At 40.6% G+C, this 21529-nt stretch overlaps 1 protein-coding gene across 11 annotated transcripts in view; it reads right to left on the reverse strand.

Annotated features, from left to right (window-relative positions):
- The window catches only part of EEA1 (early endosome antigen 1), an 81207-nt gene that overhangs the window by 5215 nt on the left and 54463 nt on the right, over positions 1 to 21529 (reverse strand). For all 11 annotated transcript variants that reach the window (XM_053252968.1, XM_053252972.1, XM_053252969.1 and 8 more), the window contains 10 exons: positions 15992 to 16322; positions 14679 to 14780; positions 13774 to 13968; positions 12788 to 12970; positions 9234 to 9419; positions 8380 to 8511; positions 5591 to 5776; positions 4058 to 4296; positions 3082 to 3202; positions 2599 to 2697 (listed from right to left, as the gene is read on the reverse strand). In XM_053252968.1, coding sequence (XP_053108943.1) covers positions 2599 to 2697; positions 3082 to 3202; positions 4058 to 4296; positions 5591 to 5776; positions 8380 to 8511; positions 9234 to 9419; positions 12788 to 12970; positions 13774 to 13968; positions 14679 to 14780; positions 15992 to 16322 — 1774 coding nt within the window. The remainder of the gene's footprint in view (positions 1 to 2598; positions 2698 to 3081; positions 3203 to 4057; positions 4297 to 5590; positions 5777 to 8379; positions 8512 to 9233; positions 9420 to 12787; positions 12971 to 13773; positions 13969 to 14678; positions 14781 to 15991; positions 16323 to 21529) is intronic.

Raw genomic sequence — 21529 nt, forward strand, 5'->3', positions numbered from 1 at the left:
GTGCTCATTATATATACATATACATATTCCCCCGGGAAGGGAGGTTGTTACATCCCTGCTGCAATTCAGGTCTTCAAAGAGAAAATATTAGCCCAACTACTATATGGTGCCCAGTTGAGAAGTTACAAAGATTTCCACCCCCTAGAGTTGATACAAACCAAATTCATTAGAACAATCCTTGGGGTGCCAAGAGGGACGTCCAATGCAGCATTAAGGCTGGAACTGGGGTTAGTACCAATTGAAGCACATGTTTGGGTTGCAAAGATCTCATTACTGGAAACTAAATCTCGGTTGAGCAGGCCTTGCATCTCTGGTCCTGAAGGACAACTTTGTTCAGAGCAATTTGAAAGTTATGGGCTATGTATCCCAATGCTGGTCTCCTTAGGGATCTCAAAAGCCAAGGAGATATTTAGGCAGGAGGACCTTGTCATGCCTTTGTTTGCAGTCAGTCTGTGCGATCTTTTTACAACAGCTGATTAGGTGGTCCACTGTTTCATCTGCTTCTTTACAAAGGCAGCACTTGCTGTTTGTTGTTGATTTTTCTACTTTTGCTCTTAGTGCACTGGTTCTTAGTGCCTGTTCTTGTGCAGCCAGTATTAAAGCCTCTGTTTCTTTCTTCAAGTTGCCATTCTTACCATTGCCCGGTCTTGGTGATGTCTGATTTTCCACTTATATTGTGCAAATATTGACCGTGCAGTGGCTTATTTTTCCATTTTTCTGCTCGGTTCTTGACTTGTTCTTTCTTGTAGGCCTGCTTTTTTCATTGGTGTTGAATAGTTTCTCGTTATTGACCATTTTAAGTGCATCTTCTTCACTGTCCTTGATATATTCTTCAAGGCCTCTTTTCTCCTCCTCTACTGTTTGATGGACTTGCAGCATTCCTCTTCCACCTGAGCTGTGAGGGAGGTATAGCCTATCTACATCACTGCGGGGGTGCAGAGCATGATTGATGGTCATTATTTTCCTGGTCTTACGATCTAGCGTCTCTAGTTCTGCCTGGGTCCAATCTATTATTCCTGCAGTGTATCTAATGATGGGTATAGCCCAGGTGTTAATGGCTTGTATGGCATTCCAACGGTTGAGTTTGGACTTTAGAATTTTTCTAACTCTCCTGATGTATTCACTTCCAATTTTTATTTTAACTTCAGTGTGTTTGATGTTATCAGCCTGAAGAATGCCCAAGTATTTGTAATGTTCTTTCTCGTCTAAGTTCTTGATGTTGCTTCCATTGGGCAGTTCTATACCTTCTGCTTTTGTTATTTTTCCTCTGTTCATTATTAATACGGCACACTTGTCTAGTCCAAACTCCATTGCTATATCGCTACTGAATATACGGACAGTGTTTAGCAGTGATTTGATTTCTGACTGGGACTTTCCATACAACTTCAAATCATCCATGTACAGCAGATGATTTATTTTACTTGATGTTTTAGATATTTGGTACCCAAAGCCTGTTTTTAGTATTTGTGAAGGTGGAGACATGGCGATTACAAACAACAGAGGGGATAGTGAGTCTCCTTGGAAAATACCTCTTCTGATGCTAACCTGTCCAAGTGCCTCACCATTGATTGTTAACTGTGTACTCCACATGCTCATTGGATGATTATTATCATTATCATTATTAATTCGATTTTTATACCACCCTTCCAAAAATGGCTGAGGGTGGTTTACACAGAGAAATAACAAACAAATAAGATGGAATCCTGTCCCCAAAGGTCTCACCTTCTAAAAATAAACATAAGATATACACCAGCAACAGTCACTGGAGGTACTGTGCTGGGGGTGGACAAGGCCAGTTATTCTCCCCCTGCTAAATAAAGAGAATCACCACATTAAAAAGGTGCCTCTTTGCCAAGTTAGCAGGGGTGAACAGTAAACAGATAGTAAACACTTAAGACGCTTTCAATTTTCACTTGTGCTCTAAAAATGATAGAAATTACAAGTTAAGGTAGCCATCTTTGCTTCCACACTATATACGCTGTAAAGACGTACAGTATATATTTATGCTGTAAAGACGTACATACGCAGCTGCTACTCTTTAGTGCCTTCAGTGATTCCCAACCAAAGGGATGAGGGGGGAGGTATGGGAGTACAGTCATGGAGGAAAGAAGAGCCATATTTGAGAAGCATTTCGCTTTCCTTGCTTCCCTAATGGGTACAAAACCTCTTCCTAGTTGGATGGGGGGGAAGGATGTAAAGATGGTTGCTACCATTCTGAGGAATTTGGAGACTAGGTCAGGATCAATCCTGTTGACATCTAGCCAGTCAGAGCCTATTTTGAAGCTGAGGGTAATTCCCTCCCTTCTTGGTATTATTTCTTGAGTCTTCCCTGACCGTTTAGCAGAGGAGGTACTTCCCAAACCCACTTTGTAACCTTTGGAAGACTGGTGCATGTATACAGGGCCTGAACATGATTTTTCTGCTGTGTTTATGTCAAGTCTTTCACTGTATTGCTTGAGGGAGGACAAATTCCTCCCTGAATACATCAGGCATAATCAAAACCTTATTTTTCATCTGATCACCTTTTAAACATATTTAACACACATTGCTTCACTGCTTCAATAAAAATAATTCAAGGTACTATCCTGACATACATACCCTTCTTACTGTTACAGAAAAACCTTTCCCACAGGCCATGCAATTCTGAACCTCATTATCTTCTGCCCATTTCCTATTTAGGGCTTGTGTATGTTTGATCTATACAAAATTCAAAGAGTAGAAATTTCAGTAAACACCAACCGTCCAAAGCATGTCAAAGCTATCCATAGAAATTCAATAATGATATTGAAAATGAATGAATGAATGAATGAATGAATGAATGAATGAATCTCTCTCTCTCTCTCTCTCTCTCTCTCACACACACACACACACACACACACACACACACACAGTGTACTCCCAGTGTAAGAACTCAGTCCTACAAGTATTTGCCAATAATTGCTGTATACTGAACAAGTGCATCATTTCTACTATGCTGACTGGCCCCCATATATTTGGTTCATCTGTTCCTTTGCCCTATCCCTAGCAGTGAATAATTTAAGATTAGCACTAAGTTTATGTTTAGACACCAAAATAGAATACCTGTAGTGACTGATTCTCTCTGCCCAGCTCTTGCATGGCTGCAGTAGTATCATCCAGTTTTCTTCGTGAATCCATCAATTTGCTTTGAAGTTTTTCAATTTCTCCTTCACTTTTAAGGCACCTAAAGCAAAGACGGTTTGTTTACTATCTCCCAGTTCTCTAAATAGTAATAATTACCACATGAATTAATGCTCTTCACCTCCCCTAAGTCTCTATTCCCCTTGAAGCCCCTGTAAAAGAGCAGCTGGTGGCAGGCATAAGCAAAGGAGAATGCACTAAATTAATGAAATGAGTGTACAGAAGGAACATCTCAGCAGAGTTAGTGGTGGTTCTGACTGGCCCCTCTGCATCAATTCAAGCAGAGTGGAGAAGAGGGAGACTTCCTAAGCATTGTAGTTTAGTGAGGAATATCCAGAATAACTGGTCCCAACATTTTGTGCAATTATGCCATATTTCTGAACGTGTGAAACAATACTCCATCTTGGCTCCAACAATAACAGCAAGACAATCATACACTTCCAGAAATAGAAGACACCATTAAGAAGTCTATGAAGTATCCATTGGCTTTTTCCTATCCAAATCTCCAGAGTTTCCTGGGTTTGTAGAAGGTAAGTCATTACTCATCTTAATGCTGAAAATTGGCTAATTACACTCAAGAGAGTAAGCAAAGTGCTACGTCTTATTCGAGAATGGGGAGAAAAGTGTTCACTGCATCTGGTACACAACCTCAATTTCACAAAGTCTGGCACAGCATTTTGAATTTTAGCCACAATCTATTGAATCTGCTTGACTGGTTTATTCTGATCGTACGATCTGTATGTCCATGGCAGATAATCTGAATTTTTAGCATAACATTATATGAGGTCGAATTTGTAACAAAAAAATAAGCAGCATTTCCCCAAACCCCTAATTATTCTAAAAAACCACAACCACCATTAAATCCATTTTCCTGATCCTCATGCACATTTTTTTTTACCTTTCCAGCAGCACTCTCCTCTCATCCTGGTTGTTCTGCACTGTGGCTTCCAGTACTGCAATCTCTCCACGCAGATCATCTGTTTGCTTTTCTAGCTCACCAACCCTTCTTTGACTGCTTTGCCACTCTTTCTTCACTGTCCCCAGATTTTCATTCAGAGCTGTGATCTGCATGTTGAGCTTACCCTCAGCCTCCTCATGACGTTTATATTGCTCATCTTTCCCCTTGATCTCAGCTTGCTAAGGCAAAACGACATTTAAAATATAAGCAATCTGTATTCAAACAATTCAGAAAGCCTCTTCAGAAGTCATTTCCCCGGACATGGTACCTGCATTGACACCAGGAGAAGGCTTTACCTTTGCACACTCCCTCCACAATCCTCCTCATTGTGGAGAAGCTGAACTGAACAAAAAGATCCAGTATTTATCTGGATGGTGTTTCTCTGGCCTATTTTTGGACTATGGAAGCTCATAATGAAAAAAAAGGAAAAATAGGGCAGAAAACTGAACTAAATGCAAAATCTAACGTTTTCTGTGTACTATGAAAGACTCTGGCAGAGAGCCAAACTCCTGGAAAGGGGCCTCTAAGCAAGCAGGAGACAGGTGGCTTGACACCAATTAGTCACAGAGTCTTTGAAGATAAGACCGCTAATTAATTGTGGGGCCATAGGTAATGGAACAGGGGTAGGGAGTAGTCTGAAAGACCCACTTCATCCGCATCTTATCAAGATCGTATATGGCATCTAGAACCTTTTCTGGAGAGATGAAAGAAAGAAGAACCAGGTAGCTGAAAGAATGCAGTGGATTGAGCAATTAAGCATCAGCAAATGCTGTCAAATTTTGGGAGGATTGGATGATTGGTGGGGTCCAGGGGGTCATGAACAAAGAAAAATATTAAATTTTAGTATTTGTGGGAAGGGAGACCCCAAGGAACCAATGAGAATCGTGGGTGCAACAGGTGGAAACCAATCAAGTCTGAAAAGACAGAGGTTTCTTTTTTATTTCTGGGGTATAAAATGTAGAGACAATTAGGAAAGCAGCAGATTTTCTCTCTTTTTGTATAAAGCATCCCTAAGATGTAATTCTCTACTTTTTCTGGTCTGTTTAGAAAAGGAGGCAGATTGTAAATGTCTGGATGATATGTTCTTCCCTCAAATACAGCAAACACCGATCATGCTTGTCCGACAATAGGATCTCGATCCAGATCTACACGGCACTCTGCTGCCAAAGATACTGAGTGTGCTTCATATGCGAAGGGTGGAGTTTCAGAGTGCCTAGAGGAGCTATGATTCCATGGGGATACTGTGCAGGCACACTACCCATTTCAACATAAACATTTCAACATAAACCCTAAGCGACTCAGCTGAATTTACTCAATTTTTAATGCATTCTGAAATAAGCTACAGTTAGAAATTCTAAAAGCAATTTTAGATGAAATCGAAAGTGAGAAAGAAAAGATGAAATTACATCTCCAATTACAGTAATATTTAAGCATCCTTGGATAGCAACTGCTCTTCATATTAGAGATACCAACCAGTTTTGCTTCAACTGAAGCACATTTCTTCTTCAGTTCTTCTTCTTTCTTTTCCAACTGATCTTTCATAATTGCCCGATTCTTTTTCTCCTGCTCAAGAGCTGCATTAATGTTATTGATTTTTTCCTGTAGTTCTAGTTTCTGTTGAATCAGGAGTTGCTTAGCATCCTTTAGATTTGCCACCTCCTGTTAAGAACATTGGAAAGAGAATTACTTTCAGTTAGATGGCGATCTATGACTAACACTTTAAAATATATGTATTAAACTAACTGGAGATTTTCCTAACACCAAAAAACAAAGAAATAAAGGGTTGTTTAAAAGTATTTACCTTTAAAATATTCTATATACATTTTAACAATCTAGAAACTGGTCAATCTTTGGGGAGGGGGGATGCTGTGAACCTTCCTAAGAACTAGTTAGACTACTGTGATGTTTTGAAACATAACTACAGTGTCAGAATGTTTTTAAATAGGGGTGCGGGGGGAGAGATCAGAAAAATCTCAAAAATCCAGGGAACAGGATAATCTGTGTAGTAAGAATAGAGAGGCTGAAACCAAAACGAAGTGGGGAGATGGGCCAAGAGATAGGAAAACAGGACAGCAAAACACAGAAGTATGAAGGCTGAAGGAAGAGACAGTCAGCAGTGAACTCAGGAAACTGAATCTGCCAGAAGGATAGGTAGAAGAGGTGGTGTTAAAGTAAAAAGTAGTAGAATCAATAAGGAGTTGAAGAAGGGCAGCCCTGGGATCTCTCTCCAAGCACACATACATAGGGTCTGTGGACAGGAGAGAATAAATACAGCTAGCAGGAAAGAGGAGAAAGCTCACAATGCTGACCTGACAGGGAGGTTTGAAGGGTGGAAAGCTGAGTGAAAGAGGGTCAGGAACTCAGGTGGCTTGGAGCTGAGCAAATATGTCACCAAGCAGAAGGAGTAAGGCTAGACAAACAAGGTGCAAAAAGCAGGGCTAAACTGAATTACGCCCTGAAAAACTTTTGAGGGTGACAGAAGATTGTGGGGGATGCTAATGCCCTTCAAAAGGAACTCCAACAGATACCCTTTATTTTGGCTGTTTGCAGCCAAAGCATTCCCCATCTCTACCACTCCCCTGGTGTCATTTTCAATTCTCTCTCTCTGCCCACTGGGGAAATCACATAGTGAGTGAGACAATATTGTGTCACTACGTAGATTTGTGCGAGAAGGAAGGGGACATTGCCCAGTTGCCTAGGCATTATGGGAACACACTCCTCTGCCTGTACCTCACGGGCAAGGGTTTTGTCCCTATCCATTCCAAACCATTATAAAAAGGTAGAGGGGTGGGGTGGAGGGTTCACTGCCCATGGACAGAGCTGCTAAGTCAGAGAGACCATATCAATTAATCTGAGGAGAAAGCGGGCTGTGTGCTAGAGATAGGAAGGGAGTAAAGAGATTTGGAACCATTTGGGCCAGGAAATTTAAAGAGATTATCAGTTTCAAGAATTGGCAGGATCTTAGACTACAGGTTCTATTATCCTTTTGCTTTATAGCATGAACAATAGATTACTAAATCTAAAGAACAATCTAATTTGCTCCTCCACAAAAACACAGGTATGGCAAACAAATGCTGATGTATTCTCACTAAATAGACCATCTAGTTAGAGTATAATCACAAATAGCACTCATATTACTTTCACTGCCCAAAAGCCTTCCAGTTATAGCAAATAAATGCTACATTAGCAAAGGTAAATACATACACGCAAAAGTTTAAGGTAAATGTGTATGGTTTATACAGGAGTATCTCATTATTCGCAGATGCTGCATCCGCAGTTTCATGTATCTACGATCAGGAATTGGGCACCCAACCTCAAAAACCGCGCAAAAAAGTCAGCAGAATCCATGTATCCGAGGATTGGGGGTGGCCAGAAATGACCTCAGAGGTCATTTCCGGCTCTCATTTTATGTTTGAAAGCCATTTGTGGTTCCTTTTCAAAGAAAAGTTTTTATAAAACCCCAATTTTTTCTTCCAAAAAAATGGTGGGTTTAAGGCATTTGGTGGGCATTGTTGGACTGCTGGGAACCCGTGGAGCATGGTAAGGCACTTAATTTTTTCATTTTTTACAATTTTTCATGCCCTTTGGAACCTAATCTCTATGATCCCATTCACATAATGCCTCAGTATTCGTTGTTTCATAACCATAGCAGTAACTCAGATTGGAACCCTTGAGAATACCTAGGTCCTCCTGTAGTCTAAGTAGTAAAAGTTAGTCTCAAATTCTGACATACTTAAAGATAAAATTAGAAATTAGTTGGGTAGGTATATTGGAGTAGCACAATCTACCTGGAAAGCGTAATACATTACTATATTACTATTAGTGGTGTGCACGGAACTGCACCTCTGTGGTCCGGCACTGGGGAGCAGGGCTCTTTAAGGGCAGGGGAGGGTGTACTTACCCCTCCTGCCACTTTCCCCCCTCCAGCACTCCCGGTTTTTAATGCATTTGGGGCGGCAGGGTACCTCCCTGCTGCCCCTTTCCCCGTTTCCTCGGCAAAAAGCTTCAAAAGGCTGACTGCGCGTGTGCACACTCCGCGCACGTCATGTCTGTGAGTTGCACCCTAATTGTACCTGCCCTTAAAGGTACACACACACACACCCCGGCGTCAAACCACCGCACCGGCCCCAGGTCCGGAAGCCCTTAGAATGGGCTCCGGACCGGTCCATGCACATCCCTAATTACTATTATTGTCAAAACAAAAAAGAAGTTATAAATACGTATTCTTAACCACGTGGGCCTCCCATTTCCCAACAACATACCTTCTCAAATTCTTGTTTGCAGCTCTTAACCTCTTCCTTCAGTTTGGAATTGTCTTTTTCCAATTTGCTGCTTATGTTCTGGAGCTCTATTGTTCTGGATTTTTCATTAGCTAAGTCTTTTTCTTTCAAAGCCTTAAGGGAGAAAGGTCAACAGATAATTTTAAGAAACCCCTTCCAGCTGATTCATGCTATAAGACAAATTTAGCAAAACATAATTTTGATATACCACTAAATATCACTATCTAAAGAAAAATTTACAAATTAATCACACAGATCATATTTACTCAGAAGCAAGCTCTACTGAGTACAATGAGAAAATTGTACTCCACAATGAAGATAGTGGCCAAAAGATAATATGACCCTTTTTATCCCCAGTAATTTTTACTGCTGCAATGCAGAATCTACATAGCCTATTAAAATAATGTTGACTATTCCATGCACTCTGGATATATTTAGCTATTTTTAATAAATAATGCATGCACTTCCCATGTTTATTCCCATCTCCATTACAAAACCGTTGTCTTCCTACATCAATTTTTCAATTATAATCCCCCTCAGGGTAAAGACCTGGTATCATAATACTAATAGTTATATTCCTGCTATCACTACTACTATGACAACAACAACCACTAGCAACAATGTTCCTGCACACAAAAGGAGATAGGATCACATATTATCTCCCAAAAAATATTCATGCACACATGTGCCTTACTGTTCAGATTACACTTGCACATATCTTCTGGCAGTAATATTAGTTTACATTCGTACACCAATGTGTTTTAAATATAAAACTGAGAGAATCAGAATCCTAACTCAAAGCAGATGAAACACACTGAAGGATGAAAATCAATTACCTTGTCTCTCTGTGTTTCTTGTAATTGTTTCTCTTGCTCTTTCAGCTGCTGTTCTTTTTTTGATAAATCCTGCTCCAGTGTAGATCTCACAGTCTTTAGTTCTTTGATCAACTGATTGTGATTACTAATTTGATTTCTGTTTGAAACCAATTCCTCTTGAGCCAAAGCAAGCTTCTCCTCTGTGGACTAAATGTAAAGGGGGGGGAAACTATACTCATCTGTGCTTAGAACATCTGCCATGATCACTACATTTCCAAAGTCCACCAAAGCAGCAGATTTTTAAAAACCATTTTAAGGGATTTCTATCCTACTCCTTTTGGCTCTCAAAAGCACCAGCGGGTACCCTGCTTAGCAAAGGGGTCCATTCATGGCTACTACCACAAGACCACCTCTCCTCCCTTTCTTAAAGCATGGCACCTAAACTGCACAGGTACTCCAGAAGATGTCTGACTACGCAGAATAAAGTAGAACTATTATTTCTTGTGACTTGGAAATCATGAACAGGATCCAGTCATGACTAGCATCATTGAAATAAATGAGACAAGATAGTAACTTAATCCAGATCCTGCTACATGGTTCTATTAATGCAGCCTAAAATCACATTAGCCTCACACTGCTGACTCATGTTCACGACTTCAATCCCAAGATCCTTTTCACATGTATTACTGCCAACCAGTATTCCCTATTCCATACTTGTGTATTTCTTTCCACTGAATTTCATTTTGTTTCAGTCCAATTTTCCATTACCTGAAACTTTCCTCCAGTTTGATAAGGAGTGATTTATAACTACACTGAGTGCAGTTTTTCCAAGTTGTGAATCCATATGGTGGTATCACCACCTAAACTGCATTTGACCAGTCTGCTAACCAAAATATCATGGGGAACTCTGACAAATGCTTTGCTGAAATCAAGATAAATTATATCCACAGCATACCTACAATTCACTAAGCTAGTAACTCAGTTAAAAAGAAGAGATTACTCTGGCAGAATTTATTCTTGAAAAAAATCATGCAGATTTCTACTGATCACTGCATTATTATCAAGATGCTTACAGACTGACTGCTTTATAATCTATCTTGTATCTTTCCTGGTATTGAAGTCACACTGAAAGGTCTGTAGTTTCCCAAATCTTCCTTTTCAGCTTTTTGAAGACTGGGACACTATTAGCCTGTGTCCAGTTTTGCGGCATCTCCTCTGAGATTACGCACTTATTAAAGATTAATATTATTAATCTTTAATAAACTTAGCCAATATTGCTTTTCATTAGTGATGTGTTTGAAGTTTACCACAATAACCTAAGCAGACTAATCCTCCAGGGATGCTATTGTCTTCAATCCACAACTTTCTATATTTTATACATACATACAAAGCTTCAGCTACAGGTTTTAATTAATCAAGCTTTTAATAATTAATATGTGTTTATGAGAGGATGACCTCTCTTGCTGCTGTTTGTTGTGAATGTATACAGGTAGACCTTGATATTCGTGGGGGTTCCATTCACGGCTGTATGGAAACCGCAAATGTCGAATCATTGATCCCCATGGGATCACGGGGGTTAGGTTCCCGGTCGGCCATTTTCAACTGAAAACTGACCAATTTTTTTGGGGGGGGGCTTATTACCTTGTTCTGCTGCTCCCCTCAAGTTGTGTTGTGCCTCCAAACTGGCTGAAAATTGCGGGGGGGGGGGGGGGTATGGGAGCCATTTTGTGGCTCCGATTCCTAAAATGGCAACCGGAAATGACCTCCACGGTCATTTCCAGCCACCCGCGACCCACAAATACGTGATGTTGACATTTTTTAAATGTTTGGGGTTTTTTTTTAATGCCGAGGTCAGGTGCCATTTTCCCGACCGCGGATACACGAAACCCCAGATAACAAATCCACAAATAAGGAGGTCCACCTGTAATCCTAAATACACACATCTTCTTGGCTACTTTAGCATAAAGGTATTTAAAACATTTTAAGAATGTCTTAATTGAGGCTACAGGTGGCCCTTATCTGTGGGGGTTCCGTTCTCACCTTCAACCGTGGATAACGAGACCTTGAGGCAATGGGAATGGGGGGGGGTGTTAGGCTGCTAGAGAAGGGGAAGGGATTTAAAAGCAGAAATAAGAGGGAAAGTTATATACCATGCTCTACAGGTCTCCAGCAATGCCCTTCAACACCCTCAATCTCTCCAATTTTCTGTGAAAATTTGTGGGGATTTTTTTTTTTTTTTAACACAAGAGCCACAAAATGGCTCCATTAAGCAAAATGGTGGCCAGAAATGACCTCAGAAGTAATTTCTGGCCACCCAGGAACTGTAGATAGGCAAATTTTGAGTATTTTTCAAACCGCATATAACAAGGTTGGGTCTACATTGCCCAACCATGAATATGCAAGACCATGGATAAAGAGGGCCAACTGTATACCTTTACTTAAGGAAGTAATGAAAATACACATTAAAGAATGATTTTCCACAAATATTCCAGCAGGTGGAGCCATCACCATAGCTCAAAGGGTGCTATTCACTAATGATAATAATAATAATTATTATTATTGTTGTTGTTGTTGTTGTTATTGTTATTTTTACATTTATATCCCACTCTTCCTCCAAGGAGCCCAGAGCGGTGTACTACATACTTGAGTTTCTCTTTCACAACAACCCTGTGAAGTAGGTTAGGCTGAGAGAGAAGTGACTGGCCCAGAGCCACCCAGCTAGTTTTATGGCTGAATGGGGATTTGAACTCGGGTCTCCCTGATCCTAGTCCAGCACTCTAACCACCACACCACGCTGGCTCTCTATGCCACACATTCAGCTTTATTAGCCTCAAAGCTAGTACATATATGTACTTTATACCAGGATAACCCTTTTCTTTCGATAAATGTTTCAGTGTCCCTTACTTCAATCATTTACTTCCCCAGTCCTTCTCCTTCACCAGCAGATAATTTTTCCATTATGATTGCATGTTTACTGTACTTATTTAGCAATGCCTTTACAACACACATTTTCTTTGTTTTTTCAAGTAGTGGAGTGATCATTCCATTTCTGACTTCCAACACCTTGCCGATGTCACAATTCCACTGGAACATACCAAGGCTCCCTCTATATATTCAGCATATTCCAACAAAGTTAGTTAGTGGCTGACATCCTGACAACAAAATGTGTGTGCTTCGACAGACTGTAGGCGGGGTGCGATGGGAGCCCTCATGAAACTCTCACTTTCCCTCTGTGCACATCTTATTGCACAAGAGCCATCAGACCTCAGAGAGCAGCTCATCCTTTGGAAGAACTCCACACAATCAGAAACACATCACTGACTCTGTGTTATCTTATATAAACAAATCCAATTCAGAGAACTGCCCACAACCAGAAGAGGGGAAAATGTGTGTACTAGAAATGCATGAAGGATAGCACGGACATGTCAAGAATCAAAATCACTCACAAAAAGGCACTGAAACAAATATGTATATCTTTAGTACCAATTAGAAGCTGGAGCCCTATAACCAAAGACTGCACTCATGAAAAAAAGATGCCATTCCCTCATATACAACCTTGAAGCAATCTGATGTACCTTAAGGTCCTGCCGTGTGGCCAAGAGCTCGGATTCTTTACCATAAATATCCAACTGGAGTTTTTCCATATTCTCCTGAGTTTTTTTATGGGCCTTCTGCAGCTCTGCTGTCTTTTCTTTCTCTGCTGTAAGCTCTTGTGCTGACAATGTTATCTGCTGCTGCAGTTTATTCTCTAGTTCTGCCTAACACACACACAAAACAGAGTTCTCTTATACATCACAGCAATGAAGACAAGTGACAAATATGGAAACATACAAGTATGGACACTTTTTCAGTTAAATTAAGATTGTGACTTGTATGTGTATAAAATGCTTTATAATTCTCAGCTGTACTTTGTGGTATAGGGTAAGGTATGAGTTACAGACTTGCCTAGGGCCCACTGCAGTCAACGCATTTATTTCTCTCTTAAACATGCGTTTGCAGACTCTTTCTCCTTCCTTTGCACACATATACCCTTCCAGAATTAAACATGGTATCAAGGTTAATACTAAAATGGTTTAACATAGGAGTTGCAAACCAGGATTTGAAGGTGGTCTGCAAACTATGCTCAAAGCTAACCATGGTTATTAACTTCAATGCAGACATAATCCTAAACCATGGTTAGCTTTTTTTTTTTTTTTTTAAGGAAGGAGAGTGGGAATTTGTGCAGTTGAGGAGGAAGGAGAAAGTAATGCATGAGCTCACAGGATGTTCCTGACCTTTTAACATTGTATTGGCTTATTTAAAAAAACTATGCTGTAATGCTGCCCTTGTTTTATATTTATAAAACAAATATTATCTACTTAAATAATGTAAACCAATGAATACACAAATATTTCTATCCTATAGTCAACTTCATACAGAATATTCTACACTTATGAGATATAAAGTTGAATAGTCTATAAACTCAATATATCTATGGATACAAATATTGAATATTAGTGCTTATTTCCCCTTTATCCCGTATGACCATTTAGCATTCTTGATGAAAATGCAGGTATATTACCTTTTCTAAAAGAGCTGTTTTTAACTCCGCCTGCTGAATTTCATTTTGCTTTTTCTTCTGGTCAAAACATTCCTTCAGCTCTTTCACCTTCAACTGGAGCTGTTGTTCATTCTTTTCTTTTTCTTTCAAAACACCTTGCATCTGCAGGACTTGTGCACGTGCTGAATCAAGCTCTGTTGCCAATTGCTTGGAGATCTACTTAAAAAAAGGTAGTACTACATGCTATCTTTATTTTAGTTGTCACTTTAATGCTGCTACTTTTTAATATTATGCCTAGGCAAAGTCCTCACTGACATTATAATATCAATTTCAGTAATCTAAAAAATAAAATAGAAAAATCACAAGTTCTATGTGTTTTTGAAATCCATCTTATGGCTGGGTATGCAAATATAGCACTGCAAGTTTCTAAAAGCCTCTTTTGGCGCACGCGCACGCGCGCACACACACACACACACACGGTTCAGACATCACGTGGAGCCAAAACTGAACCCTGGTTTAACATGATGTCTCCTCATTTCAGGCATGCATGCTCCCCTTCTCATGCCTGACGGAAGGAGGATTCTATATCAGATTCTGGTTTAGAACAAGCCAGGATCTCTCAGCCTAGTCTGGATGACATGACAAATCCCAGCTTGTTCTAAGCCAGGATCCAAAGTAAGATCCTTCCCACTATGCAAAAGGGAGTAGGAAGTACACATATCTGCCCTTGACTAAGTAATATCATGTGAAACCAGAGTGATGTCTGAACCAGGCCACAGTTGTCTAATCTAGAATTAATCAATCAATGTTCTCTTAGTAAACCTTGTCTTGTGTGCAAGACTTAAGAACATAATACAACACCCTCTCCACGGGAGTAAATTCAAGCAAAGTTGTTTCAGAAAGCAGCCACTAAAAGTCAACATTACCCCTTCCTGTTTTTCCAGTGAATTCTTCAGTTCATTCTGTTCTTTAGCAATAGATTCTGACTGTACTTGTAGTTGACGTCTAGCTTCTTGACAAGATCTCTCCTATGTGAAAAAAGAAAATATAAACTTGAATATCAGGTGAGCATTTTCACCATATTTTGAAAAGTAGTGGCCATAAAAAACAGCAAAATAACAGAAATTTCATCCTGTATTATTGCTATATTGTGGTATTGGCCTACATAGATTTGGAGAGGAAAGTGTGATTATACGACTTTTCAAAACAGAAACTGAATGGATGGTTGTCCATTATTTGCTTCAGTAGAGTTGACCTGATCATCTGTAGGCAACTGCTACTAGCTGAGATTACGCTTTCAAACCTAGTAACTACAGCTGACACAACAAATACCCCCATCGGATTTTCTACAGCACTCATAACCATTAGCGTACTAGAACTGAAGAAGTCTAGACTTCTAAACAATCTTAATTCCTTCAAGAGAGTGAGATAGTTGTATTTACATTTTATTTAATACAATCGTTAGCAATCTTAGGGGACACATGGGCATCTTTTACAGGGAATCAAATAATAATAATAATAATACTTTGGCAGAAGAAGACCAAAATAATCCCAGTGGTAATTGGCACCCTAAGTGCAATTCCAAAACAACTTGAAGAGCACTTCTACACCATAGGGGCCACAGAAATCGCCATCAGTCAATTACAAAAAGCAACTTTACTGGGAACAGCCTATATTCTGCGACGATATCTATAACAGCAACAACATTGATAATAAAATTCAGACATCCCAGGTCCTTGGGAAGGACTCGATGTCTGCATAAAACAAACCAGTCAATAACACCCATCTGACTGTGTAGCAATAATAATAATAATAATACAAAATAAACCATTTTGTCGGTGTTCTTAAATAATTATTTATTCCCTGTTCCCCATTCATGAACTTTTTAGTAACACAGTTCAACATTTTCCCCCACAATGCACATCAAATAAAATTATTTCATAACCCATCTCAAATTTGCAAATACTGTTCAAAAATTAACAGAAGACTGGCATCTGGTCTGTGTCAGTACTCAGCAACCAAAAATAACTACCAAAGTATAGGCCAAGATGTACACATAAATTAGAGAAAAGCTCGATCTGGCATTCTTAAGAGAGAGTGCTAATTTTCCATTATCCATTCCAGCACCCCAATATACTACCCTAAAATTTCACAGCAGGTAGAAAAGCACAACTAGTATTTAAGGACATGCAAATCAATCACACAGAAAAACTTTATTTGCTTAGAATTCAAGACTTACTATTTCTGCCACTGCTGCCTTTCCTTTTTGTTTCTCCTTTTCCAATTCCTCTTTTGCTTCTTTCAAAGATTCAGTGCTTTTTGACAGTTTGTCTTTCAGGACTTCAAGTTCCTTCAATAAAGTATCTTTTTCCACTTTCATTTTCTGCAAACCTCCTGTCACTGCTTGCAGCTTCCCATCTAATTCCTTGTGATGTCTGCTTGTATCTTGATGTAATTTTTCAACTTCCAGTTTCAGTTTTGCATTTTCTTCTTCTTGCTTTGATATCTGTTGGTTTGCTTCTTCGAGAGCATCAAATTTCTTCTGTAGGTCTGATTTGGTACTAGATACTCTGTACGGACATAAAACCTTTAATATTAACAACCGAATAATCATCAGCAGCATATATAGTGTGCATCTGAAGCATTCAAGGAGCTTCCCTTAGGTTATCTTAGTAATTATGTTAACTAATGCTACATCCATAAATTCTACTTTCTGAGTTAAAAAACAAATTATAAACCTAAGATGAATCAACAGCCTAACAGACCTAAGCAATTCAGAAATAATATTAAAACTTTTCCATAAAATGCAAATCTGATCAGTTAAGAGTGTAAATTCCAATATACTCCTCTGTATTCTTATAGTATTAAAAACCATATTGTAATTAACATTGATACAGGTTGTGAAGGGAATTTATTAGTAAACTTGAATCGCCTGAAAAAACAACACCTATGGTAGAAGCTTGGGAGGGGCTGCAGCTCAGTAGCAAAGCACATGGTTTGCCAGGTTTAAAAAATAAACGTTTTAGGTTCAATCCATGACATCTCTAGTGAAAGAATCCTTAGCTAGCACAGCTGGGGTGGGAAACCGCTGCCTGAGGCCTTGGAGAGCCTCTGAAAGTCAATATAAACATTCTTAGCCTACAGTAGATGATCAGTGGTCAGGCAGTTTTATACAAGTTCACAGAGAGCACGTGAGATTTGAAAGTCACATGGGTGTCTTCCCTTCATCTCCACAGTCTGTTTCTATTAACCTTTCCTACTTACTCTCCATAGCACTTCCCCCACCCAAAGCCTGCAAACTAGCCTCTTGCAGAAACTGCACTCCGCAGGAGTTATATATTTTGAGTGGTGTACAACCAGGAGGGGAATATGTGTTTGAACACCATAAACGCATGTATGGAAAGGAGAGAAAAACAGGTTGTTCACTTGTAACTTTTGGAGATCCAGTATCATTCACAACGTGGGCATTTTTACTGGTGGATAAAGATTGCTTTACCTTCAGTTTATATGCTGAACATATACTGAGAGAAGCTGGCTTGGACGAAGATGAGCGTGGTTTTAAAGTTGAAGGAAGAAACATCAATAACCTGTGCTATGCTGATGACACCACCCTGATAGCTGAGAATGCAGATGACCAGCAAGCTCTAGTAATGAAAGTCAAGGAGCACAGTGAAAAAATGTGACTACAATTAAATGTAAAGAAGACTAAACTAATGAAAACAGGTACAGCAACCAGCCTCAGAACTGACAATGAAGACACTGAAGTGGTAGATAGCTTCTGCCTTTTAGGATTGACCATCAACAGTAAAGGATCCAGCAGTCAAGAAATACGCCGCAGACTAGCACTTGGTAGAATTGCAATGAAGGTCTTGGAAAAGATAATTAGATGCCGTGACATGCCTACACCTACAAAGATTAGAACCATTTGGACAATGGCTTTCCCCGTGACATTCTATGGATGCGAAAGCTGGACTTTGAAGAAGCAAGATAGAAAAAGTATTGACACTTTTGAACTTTGGTACTGGAGAAGACTTTTGAGGATACCATGGACAGCCAAGAAAACAAACAAATGGATCATAGAACAAATCAATCCAGAATTTTCACTCGAGGCACACCTGAGCAGGCTCAAACTATCATACTTCGGATACATTATGAGAAGACCCAGCTCCCTTGAGAAGTCTATAATGCTGGGAAAAGTTGAAGGGAAGAGAAGAAGAGGACGACCAGCAGCAAGGTGGATAGATTTGTTTACAACAGCAATGAATGAACCACTGAGAGGCCTTAAAGGCCTAGCTGAAGACAGATCATCCTGAAGATAATCTATGTATGTGGTCACTGAGAGTCGACACTGACTTGACAGCACTTAATCAATCAATCAATCGATTGCTCAGCCCTTTGAGAAACCTTCTGCAATCGGGGTGAGAGAACAAGGTCTTAGTGTTCCAACCTGTGCGTACTCCAGACACAGCTGATACATGGACCTTGATGGATTAATTAGAAAGGCCTGAGTTCTTTAAGGAGATCAAATATAGTAGGATTTCGAAGCCGCTAGACTTCATATAGCTCACAAACCTTCTCCATTAACATGAGTAGTTGTGTCTGGTGGAAGCTTTCCTCTCATGTAGCAAGATTAGGTCTAAAAGTTCACCCTCCAGGCTGTCATATCCAAAATTCAGAAGCTGTGTTGGAGTAAGTTGCCATTGTGCTGCGAGAGAAGGTTCGGTCACTGGTAAAGGCAGTGATGGCAGCCTTTAGACAGTCACAAGAGGAGGGGTAACCACGGCTGTCTTTTCCACCATGGTGCAAGTATTATGCAATTTGTCTTTTGCTGTAAGATTTTGCTCACAACACGCAACTGGAGATGGAAGGCTGGGAACAGGTAGAATAGATGCATGTTGCAAGGGAACTGAAAAGCATCCCCGAGACCCCTTCCCTACTGCCACTCTCAATCAGAAGAGAGGGCACTTCTTATTGAGTTGCATCACAAAGAGGTCTACTTGGGGAGTCCCCACTGATGGAAGAGATCAAAAAGGGTAATGTTGTCAATCCCATTTGTGTTGGCAGGATAAGTCTGTTTCTCTACTGAGATTGTCTACCAACGTATTGTTGGTGCTCTTGATGTGAAGAGCTAGATGGTAAATCTGATGTTTTGTGCACCAGTCCCAGAGTTGAATGGACAGGTTGCAAAGAGATTTTGGAACCTGTGTCATCCTGCCTGTTTATGCACACAATAGCAGTCACATTATCCAGTAGGACTTGGACTGTTTTTCTGTTTAGTAATGGCAGGAAGGACTTCAGGACCAGCCCGACAGCCAAGAATTCTAAAAGGTTTACATGAAGGAGTGACTGATGGTGGTTCCAGAGACCCCGTGCCTGAAGCACTACACAATGTGCGCCCCATCCTTTCAGAGAAGCATCTGTTGTACGAGTCAGAGTGGTGATTGGGGGATGAAACAGGACACCTGTTGTGAGGTTTTCCGATAGCGTCCACCAAAGTAGGGAGTCCAATACTGTTTATGGCAGAAGAAGTTGCATGTGCTGGCTGTCCACATTGGGTCTGAGTTCTGAAAGAAGCCACAGCTGCAGGCGAGTAGCCTGGTATGATGAACTGTGGCCGTGCAAGAAGCCATCAGACTCAAGAGGTGTTGGATATACTGAGCCTCCTGGGTGGATCTGGACTGGAGAGATGGGATCATATGCAGGAATGAAACCAGTCTTTCCACTGGCAGAAAAGACTGTTTCACACTCATGTCCAATATGGAGCCTGTGTACATTAGAGATTTCTGAGGAACCAGGACACACTTTTTGAAGTTCACCTGGATGCCCAGGCTCTCCAAGAGCATGAGCATCATCAGGGTGTGATTGATGAGCAAGCTTTGTCTGGAGAGGTAATCAGCTAGTCATCCAAGAATGGAAAGTGGGCGATGATAGCACTCGCACACTATGTAAAGATGTAAGGCACCATGGAGAAATCAAATGGGAGGACTGCATGCTGGTAGACTTGGTCCCCCACTATGAACCAGAGATACTTCCCGTGCATTGGCTGAATTACTATGTGGAAGTAGGCATCTTTGAGTGGAAAGCCACTCTTCCTGCGCTAGGAAAGGGAGCCGCTGTTGGAGAGTGAGCATCTGGAACTTCCTGGTTTGGATGAATTTGTTGAGGAAATGTAGATCTAGAACTGGTCGGAGACCACCATCTCTTTTGAGTACTTGAAACTACCTGGAATAGTACCCTACTCACCGGTTCTCTTTTGAAACAGGTTCTATTGCCCCTTTGGTCTACAGTTCCTGAACTTCTGCTAGCAAAGTACAAGTCATGGGCATATGCTGCAACCCTAGGAAGTGGGGACTTGTATGAAATTCTATGGCGTAGCCAGTGGAGATTATATTTAGCACCCAGGGGTCAGATGTGATAAGATGCCAAGGTGGAAGGAAGGGTGCAAGTCTTATTGGTGCAGAAGTCCCAATTGAAAGGGGGACCAGGAAGTCTAAGGTTCTGTTTGGGCTGGTTGTGGTGCTTGCTTTTTTGCTGCTGCTCTTTTTTCTGAAGGAAAGAGCATTTCTTAGAAAACTGGAAGGACTTCCTGTCATCCCTTCACTCAGATCGGCTGTCCAGGTATCTGGGATTGTCATATCTCTTAATCCATTGAGAGTTTGTCTGAGAAGTTGTGGAAGAAGAAAAGTTTCTAGTTATAAACCTTGATTTTTTCCATGCCCTCCATTGTTTCATCTGTTTGGGAGCTAAACAAACCCTCCTCATCAAAAGGGAGGTCCTCTATTTTATCTCTCATGACCGGTAGGAGAGAAGAGAAATGCAGCCAAGCGTGTCACCTTAAGCACTTAGCACTGACTAAGGTCCATGATTCAGTCTCCATTAGATTTTTAACTGTACTAAGATTTTTGCATGTGATGTCCACTGATTTACAGAGGAGTTCCTTGAACTTACTTTGAATCGGTTCAGATGCACTCTGCAAATCATGTTTAAACCCCTTCCAAATTGACTGGTGGAATTTGGACATACACATCATATAAGCCAGAGGTCAGAGAAAGTTTGCTATCTTCATTCATAGGGAGGATGAAGAGATGATCTTTCACCTTACAGAGTCCAGCTTCCGACCTCCTTTATCAGTGGGAGCACTCGTGACCAGATTTATTGCCCATTGCACAGTCCACAACTAGAGTATGGTGGAGGGTGCTTGAACAGGAATGAACAGTCATCTTCCTGGACTCCATAAAAGTTATCCAATCTTTTGGAAGTTGATGTTGCCATAAATGCAGCATCCCATGCTGACTTTGCTCAATTTATTAGTACTGGAAGCTTGGGAAGCGCTGCAGGTTGAGAGGTGGAAGTAGAGGCTACAAAATCGTAGACCAGGTCAATTACAGCTTGGACTGGGTATTTAAGTTAGAGGTCGAGGACTTTAACCATCTCAACTATTTGAATCTGATACGACTTGGTCTCTTCCACTGGAGAATTTGATGGATTATTTGGCACATTATCATCCAGTGAAGCATTGGACGGGTTCTCAGTGTGTGTGAATTCACTGTCCGAATCTGATGAAGACTGGTTCCCAAACTGGGAGCCTCCAGACGTTGGTGAACTACAACTCCTATCAGCCCCAGCTACAATTTATTGTGGCTGGGGAAGGTGGGAGCTGTAGTTCACCAACATCTGGAGGCTCCCAGTTTGGGAACCACTGGATTAAGAGGTGTAGTCATAAGCAGAATTCAGTCGTTCTAGTAAAGGAGTGGTCCTTCCAGCACCTTCAGAAGGG

This window comes from Hemicordylus capensis, chromosome 5 (genome assembly GCF_027244095.1).
Source record: "Hemicordylus capensis ecotype Gifberg chromosome 5, rHemCap1.1.pri, whole genome shotgun sequence".
NCBI classification, from domain to species: Eukaryota; Metazoa; Chordata; class Lepidosauria; order Squamata; family Cordylidae; genus Hemicordylus; species Hemicordylus capensis.